The sequence below is a fragment of the Enhydra lutris genome, unplaced genomic scaffold, assembly GCF_002288905.1.
Source record: "Enhydra lutris kenyoni isolate GAN:26980312 unplaced genomic scaffold, ASM228890v2 scaffoldscaffold21, whole genome shotgun sequence".
In the NCBI taxonomy this organism is placed as follows: domain Eukaryota; kingdom Metazoa; phylum Chordata; class Mammalia; order Carnivora; family Mustelidae; genus Enhydra; species Enhydra lutris.
The window spans coordinates 73,388,635-73,405,223 of record NW_019154105.1 but is presented as its reverse complement, the minus strand read 5'-3'; the positions used below and the strand labels follow the sequence as shown (position 1 = coordinate 73,405,223).

At 41.4% G+C, this 16,589-nt stretch overlaps 1 protein-coding gene across 1 annotated transcript; it reads right to left on the bottom strand.

Annotated features, from left to right (window-relative positions):
• Positions 1–1,075: 1,075 nt before the first annotated feature.
• On the bottom strand, positions 1,076–12,126 carry LOC111148814 (mitochondria localized glutamic acid rich protein). The gene is made up of 4 exons (XM_022505632.1): positions 12,045–12,126; positions 7,672–7,775; positions 3,581–3,674; positions 1,076–1,524 (listed from the first exon to the last, which is right to left on the bottom strand). Exons 1-4 carry the CDS (start codon positions 12,124–12,126, stop codon positions 1,076–1,078), a joined length of 729 nt encoding a protein of 242 aa, XP_022361340.1.
• Between the last annotated feature and the right edge of the window lie 4,463 nt (positions 12,127–16,589).

Genomic DNA, 16,589 nt, shown 5'->3' with positions numbered 1-16,589 from the left:
TTTGCAGAAGCTTATTCAATGCAGCAGTATTTGTGATTGCAAATAAGAGAAACAACTCAAATGTCCATCAGTAGGAGACTGTTGAGTAAATCATAGTACCCACACATGTAGCTCCACGCAACTGTAAAAAGTAATGAGAACTAGGGGAACCTGGGTGCCTCAATCAGTTAAGCATGTGACACTTGGTTTCAGCTCATGTCGTGATCTGGGTGTTGAGGGATCCGGCCCCAGGTAGGGCTTTGTGCTCAGTGGGAAGTCTGCTTGAGATTCTCTCTCTCCCTCTGCCCTTCCCCTCCCCCTGCCCCGCCCTCTCTCTCTCTGTGTCAAATAAATCTTTTTTTAAAATTATTTATTTATTTATTTGACACAGAGAGAGAGAGAGAGAGAGATCACAAGTAGGCAGAGAGGCAGGCAGAGGGAGAAGGGGAAGCAGGCTCCCCGCTGAGCAGAAAGCCCCATGCAGGGCTGGATCCCAGGACCCTGAGATCATGACCTGAGACAAAGGCAGAGGCTCAACCCACTGAGCCACCCAGGTGCTCCAAAATGTTTTTTTTTTTTTCATTGTTCATGCAATGCTGTGTGTATGTTAATCTACAATAAATATTATAACCTATATTTTATATTATACATGATCTTTAATACTATAGACTATAGATTATACATTAGAATTAGTGAATAAAAACAGAAGCACTAATGACTTTCCAACTTTATTTAAATGAGTTCAAATCAAAACTCAAGAATCTAGATTAACATACATTAAGGTACAGGTATAGCAAAATTAAAGTGAATGCAGATTGTACAGAAAGCTCAATTCCTATGATATAAAACTGAAATACAAAGATGGAACTCTGTGAGCTCTTTACTGAAATGTCATATTCTGATCTCAGAGAGCAGGAAACTATTCACACCCATAAAATCTCAAAGTCTCTCAATCCCCAAGTCTATCAGTAGATACCAGAAATCTTCAAGTTTTCTAGCAAAGAAGCCTGTCCTAAAACTATGATGACTGAAACTACAAAAGCACCTATCAGACACGATGGCATTTTTTTTGGCTAAAGGGTCGGTCAGCAAGAGATTAGCCTTGAGCCGGGGCGTGGGCGTCGGAACCAATGCTGGCTTGCTCCTGTAAATCATCCCCAGCAGAGGATTCTGATTCAACGGGAGGACTCTCTTCTTCTCGTTCAGCATTTCCACCAGCGCTTTCCTTGTCTGCTGTCCCTTTATCATCATTTCCCGCAACAGCTCCATCCAGAGGGGCACTCTGAACCTCTGGGGGCGCTTCGGCGCTGGCTTCTGCGGTGGTGCCCAGCGCGGCCTCTGTCGCCTCTGCCCCCACTTTAGCACTGACCGCGTCGGGCTCCCCGGCAGTGTCCTCCACATCCCCGGGACAGGCTGAAGCCTCTTCTACCGCTGCAGCTGTAACATCTGGACTATCTTCCGCATCTACCTCCAGGACTTCCAGGGCAGACACTTCACAAACGTCTGAACTTGCTTTCTCCGCTCCCGCCACGTTCTCTTTTTCACCTTTAAGATTTAGTCCATTAACCAAAGGGTTAATTTAAAGAGCATGGGAACACAGCGGAGGTCCGCGAAGTCATTTTTAAAAAAAAATTTTTTTTATTTATTTGACAGAGAGAGAGAGAGAGAGAGATCACAAGTAGGCAGAGGCAGTCGGGGCTCGATTCCAAAACCCTGAGATCATGACCCCAGCCGAAGGCAGAGGCCTTTACCCATAGTCACCCAGGCGCCCCGCCGCCCCCCGGCCGCACAGTCATTTTTTAAAAATGAGACAAAGCTATCTGTACTGATATGAAATGCTCTTCAAGGTAGGCTGTTAAATGAAAAAAGCAAGAAAAAGAGCAATGTATACCGAATGGTACTATTTGTGCTAGGACAAAAGGAGGTAAGGTATACCCAGATAGTTTTTCTTAGCATAGACTCTCTAGGAGGATACAAAGAAGCTGGTATTATTGATTCGCTCTGGGGAGGGAAAATGGGCATCTACTTTTTCATAACCCTTTTGAACCTGCTAAACTTTTAAAAATTTACAAAAATTATTTATTTAAATACAAGGAACATGAAAATAAACAGCCAACCTTTCATGTGAAGTAGCATGGAAAAACAGCCATCTTACTAGTTGATGACTGAGCAATCACTATCCTCTTTCAACCTCAGTTTTATCATCTGTAAAATGGGGAAATCGATAATATCTGCCTCAAAGAGCTATTGTGAGGACTGACTAAAATTATGGTATGACAAGGGGTTTAAAACCAAAAGTGCAGCGGGGTCTGGGTTGTTCAGTTGGTTAGGTGTCCGCCTTTGGCTCAGGTCATGATCCCAGAGTCCTGGGATCGAGCCCCACTTTGGGCTCCCTGTTCAGTGCTCTCTAACTCTCTCAAATAAATAAATAAATAATTTTTTTAAAAGATTTTATTTATTTATTTGACAGAGATTACAAGTAGGCAGAGAGGCTGGCAGAGAGAGAGGAGGAAGCAGGCTCCCTGCTGAGCAGAGAGCCCGATGTGGGGCTCGATCCCAGGACTCTAAGATCGTGACCTGAGCCAAAGGCAGAAGCTTTAACCCACTGAGCCACCCAGGCGCCCTAAATAAATAAAATCTTAAAAAAAAAAAAACAAAAAAAAACCCCAAAAGTGCCAGGCACCTGGGTGGCTCAGTAGGTTAAGCACCCAATTCTTGGTTTTGGCTCAGGTCATGATCTCAGGGTTGTGAGATTAAGCCCCTCAGTGGGCTCCAGGCTTATCGGGGAGTCTGTTTGGGATTCTCTCTCTCCCTCTGACCACCCCCCCACAAATAAATAAATAAATAAATAAATAGTGTTATGGAAATGCTGAGTTTTATTATTATTACAATCAGCTCTCTCGTGATTCTATTCACTAATATTTATTGATAATATTCCATTTCTTAATATTGTCATGACTAAAAGGTTAAGATTGGTTCATAAGTAGGTAGTATCTGTCCCTAAATAGTGATCATAGTAATCGATAATAATGGCATTATAATTGAGATGAAAAAAGTATTCAAAGCAAGCAGTTTAAGGCAAAAAATATACATTAAGGTGAAAATGTAAAGTTTGTGTTCTAGTAGTTGCCATTTTATCATCAGATCAACTCAGGGACTTAATAGACATGATTGATTGTACTAATGTCAAGTGAACTTTGGGCAAAGACACACGGGCAATTTTAGCCAAAACCGAAACAAAAATTAGTTTAATGATTTAAAAAAAAAATAATGAGGGAAATGAGCTGCTGAGAGAGACAGATACTAAAATTATGCCCACCTGAATGGAAGCCCGAGTAGGGGAAAAGTAATATTATCAAACAAAGATCCAAAGTCACTGGTCAGCAGTACAAATGTAAAAAGTTTCATTTATCTAATGCACTCATCCAAAACATATAACAATATTCTTTAGGTTTTGGTTGGCTTTCCCTTTCTGAATGAACTTCTGCCCAAAGCCATTCTGTCAAGTTAGTAAAGAAGCCGAAAGCAAATAGTGTTCATAGCTAGACTAAGATCATGGAAATCAGTGTCTCAAGGGAAAAAAATAATAAATCCACTTTACCTTGAAGTGGATGTAACTCTGCTTTGTTTTTTTCTTTCAAATTTGTTACACGTTCCATGTGTTTGGCTTGCTCTGATGTGATCGTCCTGTAAGTCTGAAAGTAAATGTGTGCTTAAGTTTCTTTCTTGAGCTCTAAAATTCAACATGCCAATTTCAAAGTTTTATATAATTCAAAGAAGAGAAACCAATGTACACCAGCATGCTTTTGCTTCTCCTTTGGAAATTTTTGCTACTAAGTGGAACACTTTACAAAGGAAAGAAACAAATGCTCTAACAGGAGTCAAAGATAACAGAAAAACACACCGGCAGATACAAAGATGAAGACAAAGAAGGAAAAACAAATCATGCTAGAACCAAAATACTCTGACAAGCATTTAGAGATATCCCCTGGCATTTATCCCAGAGAAATGGCAAATTATGTGCACACAAAAACCCGAACACAAATGTTCATGGTTGCTTTATTTGTAATAGCCAAAAGCTGGAATCTGGCTGGGGGGTCCTACAACAGGTGAACGGTTAAGCAAACTGTGGTACACCCATAACTTGGAATGCTACTCAGGATTAAAAAGGAATGAACTCTCAATACAGGTATAACAATTTGGATGAATCTCCAAGTAATTATGCTGAGTGAAAAAAGCCAGTCTCAAAAGGCTGTATACCTCATGATTCCATTTATGTAACATTCTTGAAATGGAAAGTTGTACACCTAGAGAACAGATTTGTGGTTGCCAGGGCTAAGAAGAAGGGAGGAGAGGACAAAAAAGACTGAGGGCAATTATAAAGGACTACACAAGGGATCCTATGTCCTGACAACAGTAGTGAATACATGAATCTACACGTGACATGACTGCCTGGAATGAAATACAAATGTGTGTGTGCATGTGCGCGCACTTGCGCATACACACAAAGTGCAAGTGAAAGTGGTGAAATATGAATAAGGACAGTGGATTTTATCCATGTCCACTTCCTGGTTGTGATACTGGGTTATCACGATAAAAGATGTTAATCACCAGAAGAAATGAGGCGAAGACTCTGTGAGATCTCTCTGTATTAGCTCTCATGACCGCATGTAAAACTCAACCATCTCGTAACCAAAAGTTTGAAAAAAATCTTCCAAAACAGCATATCTGTAGACCCTAATGAAGATTCCTTAAGTAAGCTAGGGTTTTTCCTTAAAAGCAGAACTATGACCTGACCATCGGTTATTTCAGAAACAGAATCAGGAATAAAGCTTAGCAGTAGGATTATGGATTTTTAAAATTTGCATTTTATATATGTGTTCTCTAAATTTTTAATAACCAAAACCCACGTATCTTATTAAAAATTATACTTTGCAAATTACAAACCATTTTAGAGCATGTTAGAATTAGACTGTGAAAATGGAAAATCTATAACCTCAGGGGTGGAAATGATACCGAAGTGGCCCTAACAAATCCGGCAGAGTTTGGTGAATTCAGGCTTGAATTATCTGGGTTTCAAAGGATCAGCAGGAATGATGGTCACCAATCTGGATGAGAGCAGGGGATACTTTCCTGGCAGGGTGGGAGCTCCTGAGAGCTTAAACCACTATGCTGAGTCGACATGCTCCACACTCAGTACACGAAAGCTGAGCCTGGGCAGAGGTTCACGTTCCTGAAATGGCCATCCCAGCAATTACAGCCCAAGGAACATGCTTTTTTTTTTGTTCAAGGGACTAAAACACAAGATGAGAAGAAAGGCTAGTTCAGGCAGAATCGAAGAGATGAGGATATTGGAATGATTCACACTCACGTGTAGCCGAGAGAATTTAGTTTTCCAAATCAAAGGTGGTCATACACAGAGTAGAAAAAAGGCCTATCAGAAGAGGCCTTTGCACAGCCTCAAATCTAGACTTCAAAAGTTATTTCCAAATGATATCACTCATTATATGTAAGTGTTTAAAATATCTCACAAACATCTCAGATCTTCAAAAAACTGATATGACCTGGGCCTGCCTCAGAGTCTAAGAGGCCCTTATTGTAGAAGATTTTATGTGAAAATGAAAGACTGGCTGGTGACCATCTCTGGATTCCATTCAGATAAATCTAGTAGAGAACTTATTTTAGTATAGGACAAAGGGAAGTGGGGGGGGGGCTTGAATGCAGGTTTTCAAGTGTCTCACATTCTGCATTTCCTCCTAACAAAGAGCCTAAGATTCTTGGGAATTGAAGCTTCTTACATTCGAGAGTCAAACCACACATTCTTAGAGGTGGAAAGGGACTTGGAGCTCATGCTTTGTCCAACTCCCACTCCCATTGAGAGAGAACAAGGCCAGAAAGGGCTCAAAGGACAGTCATTTTATAACCTTCCTGTTTACGATTGCTCTTGCAAAGACAGATTGGACTGGAGAGATTCATGTCTGGTACTAATAAGCATAATTATGGGCATAGTGAGTTCCAGATGAAATTCCATCTATTCAGTTCCCCCTAAAATCACATGGCCCAGTTCAATCTCTGTTTCTCCAATGGCCTACTTCCAACAATAGTAGCTCTGGGCAGTGAATTCAACATTAAGCAGTAGATGGTAGAAGGAAAGGAATCTGGGTATGAGTGAAAGCTGGTGGATCAGTGGAGGACGATAATATAAGTGACATATTTGAAATTTCTGGTTTCTTGAGGCTCTCAAAATTCTGAAGATTAGGATAAGTTATTTTGGTTTGGCCATCTACATACAAACTGCTCCTAGTTATGCCTAAAAGTCCCTTTATGCATATCTCTGTAGGGTCAAACCAAAATGTAGTGACCCTTGTGTACTCTTAGGGTTTCCGAAAATTTTATATTTATTTTCCTTTTGTTCATAATGAAGATTAAATTTTGATTTAGAAAGTTTATGACAAAATGGGAAATGATTCAATAGACTTATTATTACTTATTTAATGAACAAATATTTCATCACTTTAGCTCCAAAATCATACTATCAAAAGCTTCATTTTTCGGTGATTACCTGGAAGGAGTGGGTAAAACATTCTTTTAACTTTGCATATGTCTATTTTGAATTTTTAAAAATATATTAATAAATATTACCATTTTAAAATAATGAATGTATACAAAGATATATAAAACTAATAAAAACCATGGAGACAGTACAAAGATTTGGGGAGGGAAGAGTGAATACATGGAACACAGGGAATTTTTAGGGCACTGAAACTATTCCATATGATACTATAATGGATATATTGTTATACATTTGTCCAAACCCATGAATCCTAATGTACACTATAGACTTTAGTTAAAATGTATTGATATTGACTCATCAGTTGTAACAAATGTACCACACTAATGTGAGGTTGTTGATGGAGTATTGAGAGGAGATATGAGAACTCTATACTTTCTGCTGATTTTTCTATAAATGCTCTAAAATGCTCTTAAAAAAAAAATAGTCTATTGGACACTGGTGGCTCAGTCAGCTAAGCTCAGGTCCTGATCCTGGGGTCCTGGGATGAAGCCCCACATCAGGATCCCTGCTCGGCAGAGAGCCTGTTTTTCCCTCTCCCTTATCCCCTCCCCACTACTGGTGTTCTTTTGCTCTCTCAAATAAATAAATAAAATCTTTAAAAAAATAGTCTATTAAGTTAATCTTTCAAAACAGTTCTTGTTTAAATGTTAATAATAGTACCTACCTTATAGAATTGCTGTAATTATTAAATGAGCCGTGAGTCTGTCATATGATAAACACTCATAGGTCGACTATTACTATTTATAATAACATCATTTTAAAAAAGATTTTATTTATTTTAGAGAGAGAGAGTGAGAGCATGAGAGGGAGGAGGGTCAAAGGGAGAAACATACTCCCCGCCCAGCAGGGAGCCGGCAGGTCTCAAACCCAGGACTCCAGGATCATGATCTGAGCCAAAGGCAGTCATTTAACCAACTGAGCCACTCAGGTGCCCCTAATAATGTCATTTTTACTGGAAGTCATCGGTACTTGGCAGTGTATATTGTGTAAGAAATGTTGATTTCCCACCATCTTGTATATTTAATTAATCTCATGTCCTGACTTTGATAATGTTTTGAGTTTTACATAGGTCATGAAATATATGAATTCCTGAACATCATGGTTATTTAAACACTTACATAATATCCACCAGCACTGACCGTGACACCTACAACCAGATAATAGATCATATTTGATCCAGATGATCCAAACCATTTATTAGATGACATCCAGCGAAGAGATGCTAGGAAAACAAGTTGAAACACAGTTAGCTCTACCACTTAAGCAAAACTATTTAAAATAATTATACCTTTAAAAAAATTTCCCCTTCGGTGAACTATTAACATCAAGTGATTTTTAGCTTAAGGGAATACAGTATCACAAGGTAGGGTAATAATTCCATTTGACATTTTCCCAATCTCATTTGATAAGTACTTATGAAGCCTGTCACCTTCGTGCTTAGCATCATGCTTTTCTTGGAAAGAGTGCAGGCATGAGTAAGGAGAAATGACAAAAGCACTGAACAGTTTTAACAGTCCAACAAGATGCAAAAGAAATCCATTTGCTGTATGTACTCCACTACAGGCTTCAGTGGAAAAGATTATCTTTACAAAAATTGAATTAAATATATCTGAACTGAAACTTACATGTTAAGTAAAACAGGTTGAAGCCCAACACATTTCTACAAATCTATAATACAAATATCCTATGTAGACAGAAATCTTAATTTTTCTAACAAAAGCCTTTAAAGATAAGCAGATATAAGCTTGTTTAGGACAAGATGTTACAACATGGTCATGTATGAAGGAGAAGTACAATTCTGTACAAACCAATAGAAATAGGGTACTGTATTATTACGTCTAAATACATAAAACTTGTAAATGTCATACGCCCTCGGATTGAAATTTTTAATAATAGACTCAGAGATAGAAAAAGCTTAAAGTTCATATAGCTCAAATTCTTTATTTTCAAGATACAAAAAAAGTAGAAACATTAATTTATTCAATCAACAAAAAAAGGGCTGAGCGCCTACTATGTGTTTGGTCTTATCAGAATCATTAAGGATAGAACTTTGAACAAGACATACAAGGTCCTGAGCCTCATGTAGCTCACATAGTTGAAGGAGGGAAGAAATGCACAAATAACTGAAATGCAGTGCGACAAATGCTGGAACAGAAGCAACCAGAAGTTGCAACAACAGCATGAAAATTCAGTGAAAAACCTTAAGGGACCTGTCATAATTAAAGAGACATCACCTGGGTTTTGAAGGAAAGTAGAGGAGACTGTCAGATGAATAAGGGAGAGAAAATTGCACCAGAAGCAAAAGGCACAACACATGCAAGGTCAGGAGAGCTAAAAAAGTGCAAAGTAATCGGATGTGGCCTGACACACAGGGTGTGCATGAGGACTGGGGAGAAGTTGTTTTTTGTTTTTTTTTTTTTAAAGATTTTATTTATTTATTTATTTGACAGAGAGAGATCACAAGTAGATGGAGAGGCAGGCAGAGAGAGAGAGAGAGAGAGGAAAGCAGGTTTCCTGCTGAGCAGAGAACCCGATGCGGGACTCGATCCCAGGACCCTGAGATCATGACCTGAGCCGAAGGCAGCGGCTTAACCCACTGAGTCACCCAGGCGCCCCTGGGGAGAAGTTTTGATTCGCAGTTGCCCTAATTACAAATCTTTGTATTAGCAATACTGGAAAGACTTCCTGTATGTGTTTTTAGTTTATATATAAACAATCATCTCTTGGAAAAAATACTTTTTCTGCACCAATGTAGCCAAAGAGGTTATCTTAAGAGGGTGGCTTTGACCTGTAGTGGGGCTTTTGTTGGTTTAAAAGTACATCTGTTACTAAACAGGGAATATATAGCTTCTGTAGTTGTCAATCAGACATAAATATCAAGAAGATTATTTTAAATAGGAAGCAATAAAGAAAATCATCAGAGATGTAAGTAAAGACTTAAATACAATTATGACAATTAAAAGAGCAATGAGGGGTGCCTGGGTGGCTCAGTGGGTTAAAGCCTCTGCCTTCCGCTCAGGTCATGATCCCAGGGTCCTGGGATGGAGCCCCACATCTGGCTCTCTGCTCAGCGGGTAGCCTGTTTCCCCCTCTCTCTCTGCCTGCCTCTCTGCCTACTTGTGATCTCTGTCTGTCAAATAAATTAAAAAAAAAAATCTTAAATAAAAATAAAAGAGCAATGAAATGGGAAATAAATATTTAATAAAGATTAATTAGTTAAATTTGAGCATATCGATGTAATGTGAAATAGATATTAGAAGTTTTGCAGGAAAATATTTGCTTACCTGAGAAAATATTTACAATATAGTAAATGCAAATTTATAGCAAAATAATCTATACAGGGCTATCTCAGTTTGTGGAAGCAATGTGCACAAGAATAAAATGCAAGAGGAAGAAAGTTCTGGAACATTATATATACTAAAATGTAAATGGTGGTATTCTCTGAGTGGCAGGATTACAGGTGACCTCTCTTTTGCCTGTCTGCGTTCCTTCCAATGATCTATTACAAACCCCAATTATTTACTCATCAAAAAGTTACATTTTTAAAAAGCAAAAGCCTGAGAACACAGTTTGGTGAGGCACAGCTAAAATTTTACTCTTCAGTTCATCAAAACAGAAAGTACCAACAAAAAGGTCAATTAATCTCCATGACTGAAGCCAGATTCCCGGTCAATAATAGTTCTTAAAATACATAAACAAATCAATGCTACGAAAAAAGTAATTAGATGAAAATGAGAGAAAGATCAGGGCTGCTACAGCCAGTACTGCTAACTACCGATTTAAAATGTCTAACCTGCTTTTCTTTTACCCCAAGTTGGGGAAGAAATTATCTGAAACGCGTCGCTGCAAAAGAGGTGTGTGTGTTTATGCGTGTTTGTGCCTGAAGCCGATGGTGCATGCGGAAGATAACGCCAAAGGCCACGGTCAGGGGGCTCATCTTTCTCCCCTCCCCACCCCCAATCACAACGGCCTCGTTATCTTCCGAAGTTTAAAATTAATGGGTTCTACTTCGTCAGTGAAAAAATGCTCTATCATACTCAGTATAAAAATCGAGGAAAACGAAGATGCCTTATTCTGTTATCGGTGAGGCAATGGCTTCCTACCGGCTTTTTAAGAGAAAAATAAAGCTATCTGGACAGACCTTCCTTCCCTCCCACCGCCATCACCACCACAGGCCTAATCAAAGTGGGGGGTGGGGTGGGGGGAACTTGGCCCATGGAATCTTCCGCGGCAGCGTTTCTTTCTCTGTCGGCTCCAATGCACGCTCTGGGCTAAACTACCTCACAAGCCTTAGAAAGTGAGGCCAAGTGCTGGGAGAACTAAGAACTTTCCAAGAGGTTGTCTAAGAGCCGCTGGGCTAAGCAGGACGGCAAAGACAGGGGAGACGAAGGAGGTCTGCGAAGGAGCCACAGGGGCAGAACTGCACAGGAGCGCGAAGCCGGCCCGCAGCAGGGAGGGAAAACACGCATGCCCACACTTATTAAGCCCCTACAGTGTTCCAGGCACTATAGTAGGCGCTTTTGTATTTTTCACGTTTTAGTTAAGAGGCTTCCAGCTTGGGCGCCTGGGTGGCTCTGTTGGTTAAGCGACTGCCTTCGGCTCAGGTCACGATCCCACAGTTGCAGGATCAAGTCCCACATCGGGCTCCAGGCTCCACGGGGAGTCTGCTTCTCCCTTTGATCTTCTCCCCTCTCATGCTCTCTCTCACTCTCTCTCCGTAAATAAACAGAATTAAAAAAAAAAAAAAAAAAAAGAGCTTCCAGCTTGAACTGCAACTTCCCCCTTTAGGAAATTTCCGAATACTATCCCTCTTCCCATGCATCGCCAAATCTAAAGGTGACAGATACCGGGACGGCTGGGCGGAACAGGTGGATAGCTCCCGGTTTCTGCGCAGCCCCAGCGAAAGTGCTTCGAAGGTTCCTAGAGTTCCGGCTGCGGAGCCCCGGACAAGCCATAAGTTTATTTACTCAGGGGCATTTAGCCAACATTTAGTGGGCCCGCACTCCCTCCCGCGCCCTGCCTGGCTCCATCGTGCCACCCGTTCCTCTGTTTCCTCGTGAAGTTGGAGAGCGCACAGGTCCCTATAATAATAAAAGGAGTAAGCTACGCGGGAGTTAGCCAGCCATTTTTCTAAGCGCTTTTAACGGCATATTAACTCATTAAAACTCACAACCATTATTGTCCCCATTTTAGAAATAAGGAAACAGGTGAAATCCCTCGCCCAATCAAGATTCGAACCCACGAAGCCTAGTCCGGATTCCGAAGCCGCTCTAAAAAGGTTGCCTACTATCCAAGGCTTGGAGAACTTCGGGGCGTCCTCCCCGCGACTTTCCTCCATTTCTCCCCTAGCCCCAATCCCAGGCTTCTGCCCTCGGACTGGGTTTGTCCCCCCCACCTCCCGGGTGCCGGCGGGCGCGGGGACCCCGGCCAATCTGCGCGCGAGACGCCCGTCCTCTTCAGACTTGGACGCCGGGGCCGGCGCGGTACTCACCGTCCTTCTGGAGCGGCGCGGGGCCGGGAGGCGCCCTCAGGGGCAGCGCCAGCGTCTTGGAGACCGCCCTGCGGAGATACATTGCTCCCGCTGCCCGCAGCGCTGCAGACTCTGCTGCCCGCTCGGGCTGCGAGGCGCCGGGAGCCGGGGCGAGCTCCGCCCCGGGGAGGAGCGCGGACCCCTGCCCAGCCCCGCCCGTGTGCCCCCGGGAGGTGGGGACCGGTTGTTCGCCCGCTTCTTCCTCCCCCAACCTATTCTCCCGACTCTGTTGCTCTCTCCCGGGTCCGAGAAACTAGCTGTACGCGCCTTCTCAGAAAAGGGATCGGGAATCGAGAAGTCACCATCACCTGCCGAACTCCGGCGAATAGGCTGGAGATGGTTTAGGGACTTGCATCGTGAATAAGATAGATATGGTTCATCATGTCGGATGTAGTCTGAACCCATTTTAAGTCACACTCCCCGTTAGCCTTCCTAGGAATGGAAAAGGTAGTGGAAGTTTCCGGGAGGTGGAATGAAGAGAGGAGTAGCGTCAGCCTTCCGTTAGCGCGCTGGGTGATGTTCAGAATCGTAAGAAAATCCCCAGGAATAGTTGACTCTCTAGGCAATTCACTGTTACAAAAACTTAAAATATAAACTCCTACTAAATACTGTACATTCCTGTATGGGTTGTGAAATTAGTATTCCCACATGAACTAAACGTGCTGAATTATTAGTTTCTTCCCCCAGATTTCAATTTCTTGCTTCATGGTGGCTACAGGAATTTGTCATGATTCGAATATGGAAACCAATAGCATAAATTATTGGTTTATGCTTATCACATTGTCTAAATGATTAATTTTAGAAGGCACGTTTCCTCCTATAATAATCCCTCATATGTGTTTGGCACATGATAGTTTATAAAGCACTTGCACATACATTATCTCTTTTAATTCTCCTTTCAACCCTCTGAGGAAGATGGTAATTATTACCTTTAGCAAATGGTTTGGTGGTAGAGAGGAATGTCCAGGAACCAGATGGTCATGAATTAAAAAATAAAGGACATGATCATAGTTCTAGTTTCAAGTTCTCTTGGCATGTTACAGGCACATTTGCACATTTGCTATGTGAATAGACACTGCTCAGAGGTCCTACTTCTTCTTTTTTTTTTTTTTTTAAGATTTATTTATTTATTTGTCAGAGAGAGAGAGCACGGGCAGGTAGAGTACCAGGCAGAGGCAGAAGGTGAAGCAGGCTCCTCGCGGAGCAAGACCCTAGGATCATGACCCCAGCTGAAGGCAGCCACTCAACTGACTGAGCCACCCTGGTGTCCCAGATGTTCTGCTTCTTGCCCAAAAAAATGTATGTTAATATTTCACATACTCTCACTTGAAGAATACAAAGTCAATGTTCAGAACTGGTTTTTTGAGGGGTGCCTGGGTGGCTCAGTCAGATAAATGTCTGCCTTTGGCTCAGGTCATGGTCTCAGGGTCCTGGGGTCAAGCCATGAATGAAGCCTTCTGCTCGGTGCGGAGTCTGCTTCTCCCACTCACTCTCCCTCTGTGCTCTTTCTGTCAAATAAGTAAATAAAACCTAAAAAAAAAAAGAGAGAGAGCTAGTTTTTTTTTTTTTTAATATTCAGAGTAGCTAGCTATCCTTAGTGATTAAACACTTGAATAAAAGCAATTAGGTAATCCGTAGTTAATGAGTGATCAAATTTTGATTTCCAAGCACTTTCCTGAAAGTAGCAAAATGCAGGTTAGTGCACTTACTACCTTCACCAACATTGAGTATATATCCGCTGGCAACTAGAGATTAGCTATCTCCCTGGGGTGTAGGATGTTTAACGGACTGCTAGCAGCTAGGACCAATGGACAAATAATCCAAATCTGCCTTCCACTATGGCTCATTCGTTCCCTGGTGTACTTGGGGATGAATTTTTACTTGGCTGTCAGGGAGGGAATAGTCAAAGGCAGTAAATGCATTTAAATGAATTAATGCATGTATTATACTGTTATTTAATGTGTTAGAAGCTCCCCTAAGAAGGATTCTTTCCGAGTAAATATTTGTAAATGAGGGTGGCTCTTGGGACACTGTTCTAGGCTCCTTTTCAGAATTCAGTTGTATGCTCTTTTTGAGTATAGTCTGAGGTCTTCCAGATCACCTCTAGGCTGCATAGTAACCACTCAATCTCAGTCAGTTAAACTCTAAGTATCTGTCAAAATGCTTACAAGATGCTAGGGACCATGCTGGATGTTGGAGATTAGTTTATTATTTATTTCACAAATATTTATCGAGTATCTATTATGTTAGGCACTGTTCCAAGGCATTCTCCAACGAACAAGAAAAAATTTCTGCTATCACACAGATATTATAGTGAGACATGGAACCAACATCTTTTCTCAGAGGTAGTTACCAAGTGATCACAAAGAAATCTCTGATCAGATATTAATAATAAATGTAATCTAATGCCTTTGGGTTATAACCAAACTAGTTTTAATAATGCAACTGATTGGTTTACAGGAGGCAAGAATAACACACATATACAGGCCTTCAAAAGCTTTTCCTAAAGTATTGTCTCATCTATTTTCGTACTTTATCCTCTTAACAATCCCAAAGGATATTGGATAATGCTGATTATCCCTCTATCACATATGAGAAAAACTGAGGTAGTATAGCACAATAGTTAAGATATGAGTTTGGAAGCCAGATACCTGATCTATTTTACTGGTCTGAGTAAAATGTGGACAATTCCTTTATTTATAGGGCTGGTGTGAGATCTAAAGCACATTAGTATGAAATGTGAAGAGAGATCCCCTAGATCCCCAAGATCCCCTAGATCCCCTAGATCCCCAAGATTCTGACTTCTGGCCCAAGCTGGAGCTCAAGGCTCCTTTTACCATATTCTGCTGCCTTTCAATGCACACACGACAAGATCCATCACATTCCACTCTCTTATCATATGGTAAGGTCTAGGGGGGAGCCTATCATGTCCTCTAGGTTGGATGTGGCCATGCCAGCGGGGAGAGGCAAGAAATGTAAGTTAAAAAGCGCCACTCTCCAGGTCCTACTCATCTTAATTAAAAGCTCCATGCCCCTCATTTCTTTTCTCTTTTTTTTCAAGTAAGCTCTGAGCCCATCGTGGGGCTCAAACTCACAACCCTGAAATTAAAAGCCTCATGCTCCAACGACTGAGCCAGCCAGGCGCCCCAAACTCAACGCCTCTTGGATCAAAGGGAATTTTCTACCCACTCTACAGCTCCTGTAGAATATGTGGTTTTCCATTTCGATGACCAACTCTTCACATCTTGATGAAATGCTTCCCATGAGGACATGCGAGGACATACCCATGGGTTGTCAAATTCACTCTGTGGCAAGCTGTTTCTCCCAAACAAGAAAATTTTAACATAGGTATTTGCTGTAGAAGACTGAGAAGCTCAGACAATGATTTCCCAGCTGTTGGTCATATTGTTTCTAATACTGCCCTTCAGCACGTCCTTGACATTTTTCTTGGTCTGGTTGGGAAAACAAGAATCAAGGGTCAGGGATAATTTGGCTTATCTAAGATGGACTCCACCTAATTGTGATCGCTGACAAAGAAGATATCAGTCTTGAAAACATATTGTAAGTGTCCTCTACTGGCAATATTCATCATGCTTACTGAAGGCTTAAGTCTATAAATTAAAAGCAATTTTCAAAGACTGATTTCCTGCGCTCCACCAAAAGTTAGAAAAAGCTTTTCTTTTTTCTTTCTTTTTTAAGATTTTATTTATTTGAGAGAGAGAGAAAAAAACACAAGTGGGGGGAGGAGCAGAGGGAGAGGGAGAAGCACACTCCCCGCTGAGCAGGTCCCAGGACCCTGGGATTCTGACCTGAGCTGAAATCAAGGGTGAGATGCTTAAACAACTGAGCCATCCAGGTGCCCCGCAGCTTTGTTTCTCTTAACACTAAATTCTCAGAGTATAATCTGCACAAATTTGGACAGTTTAGGACAACAGAAATAGATTCTCACAGTTTGCGGCACTCAAAGTCTGAAATCAAGGTGTCAGCAGGGCCACACCTGCTCTGAAACTTGTAGGGTAGAATCCTTCCTTGCCTTATCTAGCTTCTGAGCTTGTCGGTAATCCTTGGCTTGTGGATGTATCCCTCCAATCCGTCTCTGCCTCTATCACTACCTGGCAGTCATCTCCCTGTGTGTCTGTGTCTCTTCTCATTGATATACCAGTCATATTGGATTAAGGATCCACTCTAGGCCTATATGAGCTCATCTCAACTAATTACATCTGCAACTACCTTATTTCCAAATAAGATCACATTCTGAGATACTGAGGGTTAGGACTACAACATATCTTTTGTGGGAACACAAACCTATTACTTCCTATACTTGCAACTGGATTTATATAGCCTGTTTTTTCCATGGAAACAGTAATTTAGGGGCACCTAGTGGACTCAGTCAGAAGAGCAAGCAACTCTTAATCTCAGGTTTGTGAGTTTGAGCCCCACACGAGGTGTAGAGCTTACTTAAAAATGAATGAATGAATGAATGAATGAATGAATAACTAAATGACT

Coding starts and splice junctions, on each gene's coding strand:
- LOC111148814 (XM_022505632.1), bottom strand. CDS start 12,126: ATGTATCTCCGCAGGGCGGTCTCCAAGACGCTGGCGCTGCCCCTGAGG. Junction 3,675..7,671: donor TCAGTGCTGGTGGATATTAT/GTAAGTGTTTAA, acceptor ATTTACTTTCAG/ACTTACAGGACGATCACATC. Junction 1,525..3,580: donor AGAGTTACATCCACTTCAAG/GTAAAGTGGATT, acceptor TAAATCTTAAAG/GTGAAAAAGAGAACGTGGCG.